This window comes from Ruditapes philippinarum, unplaced genomic scaffold, assembly GCF_026571515.1.
Source record: "Ruditapes philippinarum isolate M1 unplaced genomic scaffold, ASM2657151v2 ctg20230_1_1_1_1, whole genome shotgun sequence".
In the NCBI taxonomy this organism is placed as follows: Eukaryota; Metazoa; Mollusca; class Bivalvia; order Venerida; family Veneridae; genus Ruditapes; species Ruditapes philippinarum.
This window is the reverse complement of record NW_026861108.1, coordinates 1-14,010: the sequence shown is the minus strand read 5'-3', so window position 1 is coordinate 14,010 and position 14,010 is coordinate 1. Positions and strand designations below refer to the sequence as shown.

General features: G+C 32.7%; 3 protein-coding genes across 3 annotated transcripts; 2 read left to right on the top strand and 1 right to left on the bottom strand.

Annotated features, from left to right (window-relative positions):
• The first annotated feature begins 1,939 nt into the window (after positions 1 to 1,939).
• LOC132714541 (collagen alpha-2(VIII) chain-like) lies at positions 1,940 to 4,381 on the top strand. The gene is made up of 2 exons (XM_060697434.1): positions 1,940 to 2,147; positions 3,131 to 4,381. Exons 1-2 carry the CDS (start codon positions 1,940 to 1,942, stop codon positions 3,550 to 3,552), a joined length of 630 nt encoding a protein of 209 aa, XP_060553417.1. The 3' UTR covers positions 3,553 to 4,381.
• A 3,644-nt stretch (positions 4,382 to 8,025) lies between these two features.
• LOC132714543 (complement C1q-like protein 4) lies at positions 8,026 to 9,074 on the bottom strand (the record flags this gene model as incomplete). The annotated part of the gene is given in 2 exon segments (XM_060697436.1): positions 8,026 to 8,371; positions 8,721 to 9,074. Coding segments are annotated over 2 exon segments (590 nt in total), but the record flags the coding sequence as incomplete, so codon positions are not given.
• Positions 9,075 to 10,015: 941 nt separating this feature from the next.
• LOC132714542 (heavy metal-binding protein HIP-like) lies at positions 10,016 to 13,133 on the top strand. Its single transcript, XM_060697435.1, has 2 exons — positions 10,016 to 10,488; positions 11,654 to 13,133. The coding sequence occupies exons 1-2, from the start codon at positions 10,254 to 10,256 to the stop codon at positions 12,067 to 12,069; spliced, it is 651 nt and encodes a 216-aa protein (XP_060553418.1). The 5' UTR covers positions 10,016 to 10,253; the 3' UTR covers positions 12,070 to 13,133.
• Positions 13,134 to 14,010: the final 877 nt, after the last annotated feature.

Genomic DNA, 14,010 nt, shown 5'->3' with positions numbered 1-14,010 from the left:
ACCGATCCCTCTCAAAATTTCATTTTATTGCGTTTCACTCATTGTATTCCTCGGTTAGGGCACACGCAATTTTTAACCTGGGGGTAATATGCCGCTTTTCATAGAATGGCAATAATGTGTTACATTGAAGGTTCCATGATAACCGCCATATGAACACATCCACAGATGTTAAAAAATCAAAAGTGTACCAGTTCATGTTTAATGTGAATTCTGCTGAAGCCGGTGCTAGGAGGCGTGGACGGTAGCTTGCAGTTATGCACTACCGTCCATGAACTGGTTTAATCAAACTGAGCATGCAACATTTTCATGTTGTCCGTGTTGGACTTCTGTTAAGGATTCTTTTTTCTCTATTTAATTACTAATAGGCATTTCTATAATGTGTAAAAATGAAATCAAGCAATAATCTTTCTTCTCTCAATACAATCCGATGAAAGTTACTGTTGTTGTATGGAAAACAGTCCTTACTTAGGACATTACTTATTCTGCAAAAATCTCAATCTGAAACTTAAAGTAAGAAAAATAGCAAACTATAACTTTTTCTGCTGAAGAAAAAAAGTAATGCAACCTTTCAAGAATGTATTAAATAGAAAGGTATGAGTTATTTCATAACAAAAATTGATACACGAACTTTGATTGAAATTTGGCAAGTATCTAAACTGTAACCGAAATCTGGGTATAAACTGTAACAAAATTGGATCAAAGTCGCTAGGTCTATGCTGTAACCCAGCAAAATTCACCTCGCTCTATACTGTAACATTGTTTATTTTTTAAAACGCATTTTACCAACAAGAAAATAGGTTCAACTGGTCATTTACTTTTATAAACGTTTCTAAACACAAAGGACTAACGTTTTGTAGATTTACTTTATCTAGGCATGCTTAAATAATGTCGGAATGGGAGAAAAATGCGTTGGTCTCTCGATTCAAATTTTTAAACCGTCAAATCTACACATTTATGAGACAATACAGAGATAAATCTGCGGTGCAGGGTCTGAAGAATCATATGACTAGATACCGGATTCTGTTCCTTACAAGCAAAGCACAAAAACATCTTTTAGAAACTAAACTACTAGTAGTATGGACCTGAATAAAAATCACCTACCTCTCTTCCTATAAATAATCCTCCATCTTGAAAATTCTATACTGTAACCGAAAAACGCGATACTGTAACACGTTCCCTACGGTGTAGAAGGCAAATATATAACATCAGGTTCTTACAATGTATTTTATTGTTGTCTATTAATATGTTTGAATGATTGATTAAAGAAGAGATCGAGCACCTGTCTAATTATAAAACAAAGCACTGGCAGTGTAAAAATTGCAACCAATATCTGTATTCTTAGCTTTAGTCCTGGAATAAACGATGACCTAGGCTAGCTTAATCTTAATATCTTTTTAAATGTCAGTTTTGCTTCCTCTGTATGAACGGTTAAAATCTATATAGTATTACGATTATGAGGCATGGCAGCATCCATTTAATTTGAATGTTGTTACATTGCTGTTGGTACAATCTCGGGGAAAACATATAAATGCATTATAATCAAACTTGTTAACTGAATGCTAGTTTAACTTGAACGCGTAATTTCAATAAGTACTTTTTAATTAAAATGCAGTAAAGTATTCAACTAGAAACACTAGCTTAACAACAATTGTTTTATGGTATAAGCATTATAAGTGCCACTTAAAACATCAAATATTTTACTAATCAAGGAAAGTAAGTGCATTACGAGTAATAAATAATTTCACTCTGATTGGTTAAAAGTAAAAAGGGGGATGATGTTTATTTGTTATACTGACCAATTAAGTTGGAGATGCCAGTTTAGACACTCTATATCTAAAAGCTATTATACAATGAACAATACTGACATTATGAATTATACAGAAAGTTTATTGTGCTGATAGTACAATATCACTGCGACAAAAGTGACAAAGGTTCTGTAATGTGGAGATTGAAAGTTTTGCTTATATTTGGACTGGTTAGCTCAGCTATATTAACAGTAACATCAGGCGATGACCAGCCCGACAGATTCGCTTACCATGCTAAACTTCTCAGCAGGATGATTAATATGGAAATGAAGATGGAACGAATGGAAGAGGAATTGAAACAAACAGAGACAAATATCAGCACTTTCACAAAGAACCAGGCTGGTATACTAGACAATAAAACCGCCGAACTGGAGCTATTAGGAGATGAGACTTTTGATTTAAGAATAAAACATATAAGTTTAGTTTGAAAGCATATGAGGTACAAGATAATCTTTTTTTATATACGAAACGCGCATCCTTTTGTAACATTTTTTGTCATATGATCATCATGAAGAATATCATAATGCTTGTTATATGTAAAACACAGCTTTTATTAAATGTGTTACAAGAAAATATTGAAAATTAATCTCGCTTTTTGATAGATGCTAAAATATTGTATCCTAACGTATAAAGCTTCTAACGTTACCATACTTCTGGGGTATTATGCTTATGAATATACCATTGTTTATCTGAATCTACATTAACTTTGAAGTACAGAAACAATAAATTGACAACTGCATGTTAGCGAGCAATGGCCTCCGTGGTCGATTGTTAGTACCGCTGACTTCGGATCACTTTCCCGTGACCACTGTAGGTTTGAATCCCGTCAGGGAATTTGGAATTTGTCGGGTGAGCAAGCTATCCAGCTAGCTTACGAAGACCGGTGGTTCTACTCAGGGACACCTAACGTCTTTTTCCATTTCTATAGCTGGAACACTCAAACTCAAACTCAAAATAATTAAATAAACCTAATGCTGTCAAATATTTGTATCAGTAATTATGTCTATTCAAACTCAGTCGTAAAAACAATATTGTGGCATATAACAGAAGGATGAAACCTGTGACCTATTCTTTTGAGCATGTTTAATTGTTTAGCAGCTTTTTTTACATGTATTGCTTATAATTTTGCTTAAGCCGGTGCTAGGGAGCGTGGACGGTAACTTGCACTTTCCATTACTTGAATTGATCATAAATAACAGGGACTAAAATAATCATACATTTTAGCGTTAATTTTGGATTTCTTTTGTTATGTTCACGTTATTTTGATATTGATGTTTTTATAAATTCATGATTTTATCACAAATTAATTATACATGTAGTTTAAAAAAATATTTCAGAAAGAGTAGAACTACCCTTGGTTGCTTTCGATGCATACCAGCCAGTCGATACGAGTCCAGATACCAACGAGATTATGGTATGGAGATACACTCGTTTGAATGAAGGAAAAGGATATGACACAGTTCTCGGTACGTTCAAGGCGCCTGTCTCTGGTCTCTACTACTTTGCAGTACATGCATGTAACTACAGTGGTCGGTATTTCCAGTATGCCATAGTTCTTGAAAATACCTACATAGCGACGACGTACAAATTCGACAATAACAACTACGATTGCGGCTCCATGAGCACGTTCGCCCGTGTAGAGACCGGACAGAAAGTATGGGTGAAATGTACAAGCGGAAGTACCAATGTTCTGCTGTGGGAAAGTCACGGAAGAAGCTCCTTCATTGGTGCTCTTATTCATAAATAAACCAAAATGACATTAAAATAATTTTGTTGCAAATAATTGCGGTACACATGGACACTCGACCAAATGCACAGACAATAAAATGAATTGATTGAATGTATTGAAATCATCACACTAAAACCTTTTCACAGAGGATAGACGAATTCAGTGTACTTTGTTTTGCGAGCCTAATACATGTGCTCATTGCGTTGCTAGTACAAGATTCTGTTATTTCCGATCACCGTAGCTTTTTTGGGAGCTTGAACCTTTTCTTGCTACAATCAGGGTACATTGTATTCATGTTAAACATGTTTGGAGATAAAAAAAATGTGTATGATGTACCAAAGATCTTTTTTTTCTTTATATAAACCTTTTTTAAAAATGTATTAAAAGCGTTAGTTTATGAACGCTTTAATATTGAAGTTTATAAAAGCTTGATAACATTTAATAAACGTTTAATTCATATAATCAATGCAAATTCACAGAAGGAGGAGTTTGTTCCTGTCTGCTGAATTATTGTTACTGTACTTGTTTTTAATGCAGATAAGCCATAATTATATAATTAAACACAAGAGTTTTTCGCTTACTTTGTTTTTAAATAGTACATCGTAAAAAGCTGCTACTGCGACAAATTGTATGTAGTAATAATGAAAATAATGATAATGATAACAACAAAACATGCACATGTGGTCCTCCAAAAGGACAAAGAGCAGGAAAATGTTAACAGTGTAACCTTACTTGAAGTGGATACTTGATAATTGTCCTTGTAATACAAGGTGTTGAAATGTTCTTACGAATTTTCCTGTATCTAAATTCAGACCAAAACTTTGACATAAATAAAAATAAAAAAATCTTTAAAGACATTTTGTTTTAACCGTCGGATCGAAGTACATTTTAAAACTGTTTTGAAACATTAAAAAAGTTGCTTGAGTTGTGTAAAAATGCTTTACCTGCCTTTGTACATGCATTGAACTTTGAACCTTATTGCGCAAGATGCCTATTTGAAAACATAAGCCTATGAAATAAGATATGAAAAAACCTTGCGTGTGCCCTTCAGTGTTAACTTTATTAAGTTCGCGCTCAGTTGTTTTGGTATTTCTATACTGAGCAGAATAGAAAATTTATATTTCTTAGTCTTATATATATGCATATACATATACAGCACATCAACATCAACCAATTCATAAATACATTTGTGACAACAATGACATAGTTATATAACAGAATTATATACAAGTTACACAATCTAAGAGTGTTACAAAAGTTGATATGTCACTTTTTTACAAAAGTGTTACCGATAGTGCTCTCCCCACATGTGTAGTTCATCCTCCACGCGACATTTAAATATTCTCGTCGTTTACGAAAAGCATGTTTTATAAACACTGAAATTTTATATAGCAATGAATTACTCAGTTTAAACAAACAAATTTTACCATAATCCGGAAATACCTCGGAATATACCTAATACGTAATCATGATAATGTACTACAAAATCTACATTCCATGACAAAATGATATTTATCTTCTACAGTTCTTTGTTCGCATAATTCACACAATCTATTTTGTCTTTATTTGTATGTCAACCGTACTCACATCTAACGAATGTGATGGCATTCTAAGCAGATATTGTGACAATTCATATATTTCTTTTATTTCCCTAAATAATATTAAACTTGGATTATTCTTCACTTTAGCCCGTCACTCTGAAATGTAAATGTCCATTGGTCTAACCCGCAATGTAGATATAAATAATTTTGGCTGGCCAAATCCTTTTCTATTCTGATGATACTGTCTATAAATCATTAATTGAAAAGTTGCTCAAAATGTGAAAGAAATATATCTTACTATTATTTGGATTACATTTGCATTTTCGTTACTTTGCTTTTTATATTTCGATGACACAATGCCATTTATATAAAATTTGCTGTTCATTTTTAATCAGACCCGTAGGTCAGCTAGGGGTGCGGGCGGGGAGGAGAGGTTGAATGATTGATGCAATGTTGAAGATAAAGAAAAAAAGTGGATACCACACGCTTGCTTATTAAAATACGCTTACAAACCAAAAGGAGGGATTTTTCCCCAGATGTCTTATACTGAAATGAATAAGAGAGATCGGTGATCTGTCGGCGATCTTTATCAACAATTTAGAAAATAAACATTCCTTTCTTCGGCATTTTCGATAAAAGTCCGCGTTACTTTAACGTTCTTATTTTGTTTACATCATTTATAAGTTATAAATACTTTCAATCTTTATCAGGGCACAGTGAACAGTTTGATTGGGATTAGCCAAGAGCACATTGCAAGGCAAAATATTCCGAAAACTTTAGACAAGGAGTAAACCTGTTGCTCAGCAATTCGAAAATATATGACAAACGTTGAAGAAAATAATAGTTTCTTCAATACTTTTAATGAAAAATCTGATAGCAAATTATATTTGCTTGAGGTATATGGTTAATATTCATCAAAATGAACAACAATTGATAGTCCGCGTAATTCCAACAATTTATTTTTTACGGACGGTGTAATCATTGACAATTTCAAACATGTCCTATAAAAGTGTCTATCAAACATTCCCAGAGGAAAATCACCGCAGAGAAATAGATCTATGTACAGCTCATTTTCTAACCACAAACAACAAATGATTACATAATAAAAGTCATATCAAAGTATTTCAATACCTTTAAATCACGATATATGAATTATTTATAAGTATCACCAGGACCAATGTTCGATAATTTTCCCTGCCTCTTGAAATATTATAAATAGTCGGAAAGGTGTTCCGAATGATAGTATCTCTGGATATTATCGCTTTTTTTCTTTGATACAAGACATTACACACTTATCGTTTGATGATATTAAACTTTATTTTGATACCAAAATATTTCATGATCATCACATAATCAAAAATGAGAATGTAATAAAAAAATCTAAAACCTATATATAGTATCATTTTGATTTATATTTACGTAAGGTAAATAGTAGACGTTACCGCCTGAACGGACGTTACGTCATTTTGTATGTTGTAGATTTTCATTTCTCATGAAGACGTACTAAAGTAGAAACTAGTAGAATGTGTTGTCTTTATTTCTTACATTATTTACAGTCATAGTCTTATGAACTGAAAATATGAACATTTATGAAATTACAGAAATATATGAATAACTACGTCAACAAGAGCAATAATGAAATATTCAAAAGCACACCATGTTCATACAGTAATATTAACATTGTCTAAGTAAAAGAAGAACGTTGTTTATTTTATGCTTTTCAGTGGATTACTGATTTATCCGTGAAAATTATATTTGATAATTTCACAGTGAAAATTATCAAAATATAATTTCACTTTTTTCAATGACGAAACTACTTTTTTAAGATTTTCCCCATGTGGTACCTCAATTCTATTTTTACTGACAATTCTGACAATATCAGGCTGTTAAAAAAATAGCAAAGCTGAAATAGATAAATAACATAATTGTCAAAAGTAAAATAAAGAGAGAAAACTTACTTCTATTCCTTCAAATTCCAATCACAAAATTTCGTCTCTAAATTTTTTTGTTTCGTTTTTACAGTCTGAAAAATACATTCCTTCCCCATGCAAAACTGCTCTTGATGACATTTGGGCATATTAAAGTATCCTACGAGCAATAACTGCCGTATGCTTTATGAAAAATTGAAAAGCATTGACAGCTATCACTCGTAAAATAAGTAAATCAACCCAGCGTTCCTTACAATGCCTTAGCAAGCTTCCAAGTTTTCCATTTTCCTAGCTCCTTTTCTGAATGTTTTCACTTCTGTCAACACTTATTTTTTAGTCTGTTACAATCCTCAAATAAGTTTTCTTTCTTTTAAAAAGGTGTATGACTAACAAATCCAAATTATATCCTTCTGTATCTTACACAATTATTTTCCTCCCATGACATACACGACTTTAAAAAATGGCTGCCGTTTACATTTTACAAAGCCAGGTCTAATATAAATTCGCAGTAAGTAACAGAAATATGGATGGATGGTTGGACTTTTTCTCCTACAAGAATTGTTTGTTTTTATTATTAAAACAAGCGATCATTCATATTTTTTAATAAAATGAATAAATATCACATTCATTTAACCTCCATTGGCGGACTTATTTTTCAGCTCAAGACTTCTTGTTTTTAATGAGAAATTCCCTCTAAATGGGGCTCTCAATGGGGGAAACAGATTTTAATATTAACGTTAAAATTATGGAAATTTCGTTTTAACTTGTTTTAAAGCATAAAATAAAAAGAAAATTTGTCTGTTTGTTGTGTAAGATGTAATTTTATTTCATCTTACACACAAACAAACAAATATCCTCTATATCTTTTATGTATAATGTATAAAGTAAGCGAAAAATAATGTAGATCTACGGCTAAATTTCTACGAATGTCTTCCTAAAGTTAATTTCAGGAAAATTTCCTTTGCAAAAGGAATCCGGAAAACGACGTTTGTCTGTGTGTATCGTCATATAATTGCGGACTGGTGTTTCCACTTGTACACTTGACATATGCCCTTTGACCTTTTGTGACCATTGTGACGGCGCTTGTTGAGCTACAGTCATATTGTACGTTGTTGAATTGTGTACTTTTAGCTATTGTATTGTGTTCAAGCATGATATCGTAGTGAATACCTCGTCCTGCGTAGTTGCAAATATGTGCTACAAAGAAATAGAGCCCGGTTACAGGAGCAGTAAACACGCCCAGAACGTTATCATATCCGTTACCTTCATTCAGCCGGACAGTTTGAAGTATTAGGATCTGGCTTGTATCCAAACTCATATCGACTGGACTGTATGCGTTAAACGCAATGATTGGTGTATAATCTCTGTCTGTAATAATAAATGAAAGCTGCATATATAGCTCGTGTGAAAAGAACAAATTGCTACAAAAACTCAGGTTTGTTATAACATAAAGTTGCGCCAACATAAACTTATATCTATTCTTAGGTTTTAGATTTTATATTGATATATCAAATGAGTCCATGTTCCTTCAAATTGAATAATGAATGAAAACGTGAATTCGCCTACATGCAGTACACATTGTATCTCCTCATTCTTATTATTTCTATATTTTCCTTGTCATTAAAAATCTAGTTACAATCCAGACATAAACTATCTAAATATCAAATAAAGCCTGTCGTTGGATGGCCTTATTCAGATAAAATTATATGTAAAATACCTTGTAAGAGCTCAAGCTCTGCTGTTTTGTTATCCAACACATTGTTCACATTTTCCAAGACATCTTTAGTATCAGCATTTGTTTTCTTCATATCCTTCTCTAACTCCTTAACCTTCACCTCTAGTCGAACCACCTTGTCTAATACCTGAGCTATATACGTCAAGTTTTCCCCCTCGGCAGAACATAGCCCGTTCATTGCGATTTGAACTATTACCAAAACGACCAATTTTGTTTTCCCACACATTATTATCAAATAGTTCTTGCTTAAATGATAACTGCAATGAAGTAACAAACGTAGGCCAATGTTTTAAATGGTTAAACGCGTGAATGGTAAATTGCTTCAGAAGACGTGCTGTTTTATTTTCATTTGACAATACTTCACGTTTGTAGATATGATTTTATTTTCAAGTACAAGATGTCAAGTAGTCCATTTGGGTTTGAGGAAAAATATCATATAAAACCGAGGAGGGGCACCTGTGACATAAATTGATTCATACTTATGTATTAAAGCAGAAACTATTAACTTATGCAAACCATCTTGATAGATATTCTAACAAATTTAAAATGACTAATCTGCACTGCATTAGAAATGTAATTCCTGATAATAGGTGTCAAACATAATCCCTAATAAATATTGTGAATCTGGGACTCATGCCATGTGCTTGGCGCAGGAAATGTATGCTTACCATATATTCATTAATAAAACAGATAAAAATCAACATATTTACGATACTATTGGTTTACCAAATCGTGCTCTTCAATGACTAACAGTACAAATAGTTTAAATCATTTTAACTTTTGAATTATTATAAACGACACATATACATGTATTTGTTCGAGCCTGTATGGAACTGATGTAACTTTTGAATGTTGATCCATTCAAAAATTCAAGAAGCAAAAGTAACACATTTACAAAGAGCAAAATTCTGCAAAATTTATTGTTCGAATGTCGCCAGTCTACACGTAAACAAAGTTCTGATAATAATCATATTGAAATCAAATGTAAACTGTCGTGTGTTCAATACATTTCTTCAAGTTTTGATGCCAAATATGCCAATTCTTTGTTTAAATTAGTAAACAAAATTTCTCTGTTATCAAGTGCATGCACACTCAGTATAGTTATCTTGAAAAAAAAAACAACAACCTGTCCTGTCTCAGATTGAGATATAGCATTTAATTTAATCTAGAACACTTGTTATATGTACACGCATGTAATACTGAAAGAAGGAAAACATAACACGTGTGGATCCATTGAAACAAGTGCCTTCATAAATATTTTTTCCTGCTTTGTCATTTTTCCTGCATGATGAATTCAGAAACTTGATTGGGTTTAAAAGTTTTAAACAGAACACCATCATTTAAACATAACAACGACATCTGCTGACAACTACTTTGTTGATAAAAAAGAAAACAATCATTTATTTTAACCAATCAAAATGAAGAAATACAATTCTATTATAATTCATATGTGTTCATATTGTAAGTAAGTTATTTGAATTGTATAAATCGACTTATGAACATCAACAAGAGACTATGTTAGGTGCGAATTTGTTTGGACTTTTATGTGTAGCAGCACTAGCATATGGGGATAAACAAGTCGACACATTCGAGTACCATGCCAAGCTTCTTGAAAAGATGATTCATATTGAAAAGAAAATGGAAAGAATGGAAAACGACTTGAAACAAGCTAAGACAGAAGTTAACATTTTCATAAATGATCAAACAAATATCTTGGAAAATAAAACTGCAGAATATGAATTACTGGAGGGTGAGTGATTTCAATTGAATTTAGAAATGTTGTTAACAGCAAAGAAGGTTCATCTCTAAAATATTTCTTTTACATTTCTTTATTTAACTGTTAATAAAGCATAGACATTTATGTTAAGCAAATATATAGAAATGTTCATGAATTACAACATTATCTCGGACAAAACACGTTTCAAATTATAATTGAAAAGACCTATGGTTGATTATTACAATATTGCTTAATTAAAAACATAGAAATAGAGTTAGTATTTTAGAATTCATTGTAATGCACACTTATGCCTCAGAAGCATACATTTGTTTTCTTCTTTAAACAGTGCAAACATGTAAAAGTTTTAGGGCATGTTAAATGCTTACAACCTGCAGACAGTTTTGCTGAATCTAAAATTATTTGTCATAAAATTATCGAAAGGTAAACAAAACAGTATTTTTGACTCCCTTACACAATACTAGAGTTTCTAGTCGGGGGGTTCCCAGTATTCCTTACCTGAATACTGTTTAATTACCATTAGGTTATGTTTTTAATTGTGTCTTTATGACAGCTTATCTGTGATATGCAGGCTTCATAATCTGATCCCGTTTCAAAATTCCATTTTATTTAGTTTCGCCCTAGGATACACGCATTTTTTACTTTGGGACAATATGCCGCTTTTAACGTGTCGCATTGAAGGTTCCATGATAACCGTCATATGTATACATCTGTGGATGTTTCAAAATTCGAAATGTTATATGTTTAATTCTGCTTAAGCCGGTTCTAGGGGACGTCGACGATAGTTGTGTTTTCTTTAGGGATTCTTTTTTTCTCTATTTTATAACAATACAACTTGGAATGCTTAAAAATCCAATAATAGAACAATTAACAAAACATTAGAACAATTAACAAAACATTACAGGACAGGTATATCTACACGAAAAAAGGGGAGTCGTTAGATGTTCAGCAAAAGGAAATAGTTATACATGGATACAGTTTTTGCAATTTGTTTATTCGTAAAGTTTGGGAAGTTATTGTAAATGTTTCATATATTCATTTTAACAACACACATGTTAATACACTATTTTATAATTTTTATCGCTATTTTTAATTGGTTTGTTTTATTTGTGATGGTACGGGGCCTTTGCATGAACAAAAATGTTCATCAGATGATATTTTCATATTAATATATTTTCAGGTAAAGTTGATCTGCCGATAATTGCCTTTAATGCGTATCAGGTACTGGACACCTCTCCGGAAACAAATCAAATAATGATATGGCAACACATCCGGCTGAACGAAGGGAATGCGTATGATAACGTGGTAGGGAAATTCAAGGCACCTGTATCAGGACTTTACCATTTTGCCGTACACATTTGTAACAACAGTGGTCAGGTGATTACCTATGCTATCGTCCTTGATGGAACCTATATTGCCCAGTCGTACAAATATGACAATGCCATCGTCGAATGTGGTTCAATTAGTGCCATCACTAAAGTAACAACTGGACAGATGGTGTGGGTTAAGTGCATCAGTGGAAGCGCCAGTACTTCTCAGATATGGAACCCGCCAATGAGTTCCTTCACTGGCGCACTCATTCATAGAGTAGAATAGAAAAACTGTTGTCTGAAGGGCAACTTTTGCTTACAATTTCGTATTAGCTTTTGAAAATTATAAATGTGCATTATTTGTGATACGAAAATAAAACGTTATTTTGTCTCTTGCTGAAAACTAGTGGTTGAATAATACGTTAAAAATTCATAATGTACTTGAAAAAAGGGAAAAAAGAGAGAGAGAAAGACACACACAAAAAATAAACCCAAAAACAAGTGAAAACAGCAACAACAACAACAACACAACCTTATATATTCTTTTTGTAGTGTTAATACCTATTTAACATTTTGTTTTGAAATATGAATCCAATGTTTTTCAATTAATTAACTGAATGCATGATTAAATTGCCTATACATGTACAAATATCTTTTATCGTGAAATAAGGTAATCATTTCTTCTACAAGATAATTGAGTAGAAGATATATTCCATATTAACAGCCAGTAACATGAAATTTGAAAAGATCTGATTAAGTAAGCATAGACATTTCTACGGCTGAATCGCTAAAAGGAGACAATGTTGCGTTTGAAATACCATCGCACCTGTAAAACCTAAACAATCGATTATACTCACCAACGAAAATCCCGTCCTTATTATGGAACATATATGTGTGCTCTATTGATTGATGCCAAGTTTTTAAAATTATATAGAGACTTGGCTGAGTTATGACTTGAGCAGAACCAAAGCACTGGAAGGGCGCAGGAGTTGCTACCATTGTATAACTAATACCATAGAGGTATAATGAAAATTGTGTAATAGTGTCATATTATTGTAGTGTGGAAATTGACTTTAAATAATATCTTTTGGGGTTGTAACAGGGACTAGGGGATAATATCAGATCAAAGTGTTTTATTCCTGTGGGTAGAACTAGATAAACAATTTTTTCAAGGAATATCCAAATGAAACGTTTCTGATGTTTTTATCAATATTTGAAATATTTGTTGAAAATGTGCAAATTGTAGACCAATCCACTTTAAAAAGCATTTTTCATCTTGAGCCTGCAGACGGATCGGGACATTCCTTTATGTCCAAAAGTTCTTAAATACAATGTTTATACAAATATTTACTCGATGTTTATTGTAATTGAATACCACAAGGTAACATAATTTTATCATGAATATACATCTTGCGAGATTTAACAGTAGTGTTGCGTCATTTAACGGCACAAGAAAATCGTGCGACACTAAGCGGCTGTTGCGACATTTAGCCGCAATGGTACGACATATAGGGGCAAATGCGACATTCAGCTTTGTTGTGATATGTTTAGCGGTTGAAGCTTAAGTCTAGTCTGCGAGGACAACACCAGTGAACATCTTCGTATCATTATGTCTATTTAGTTTATAGAAACAATGTGTTATATTTTTCTGGTCCTTCGGGATCATTGATGCCAGCACTATTAAGTGTTGAGAATTGAGGCTCAAGCCGGTGCTAGGGGACGTGAGGGATGTTGTACTTTTCATTATCTCTCATGTACAGACTCAATCAAACCGAGTCTGCAATTTTCATATAATTTTGTTGTGAATAATGCTATCGAGAGGTCACTTTGTTTTCAGATTTTTATACTTCACAACAACAGGTGTTAAGTGATGTGTGGCAGCTGTAAAAAGTTGTCCCGTACTTCACTTCAATGTTGTTGTATTTTTCTGGTCCTTCGGGATCATTGATGCCAGCTCTATTAAGTGTTGAGAGTTGAGTACCGCTCAAATACCAATAAATACATTGGGTAAAGATAAAATATGTAAAACATGGTTAGGACTTACAATGCAAGTAAAACTTCAGATAAAAAGTATAACATTCCACTTACATTAAACAGAATCATGCAAAAGTAAGAAATAAAACCTATTATAACACCTGATTTAAATAAACATTCATTAAAATGCATGCTACAGAATGCATAAAACATGCAGCATTCAAACAAGACATCTAGCATACCGCATCACAGT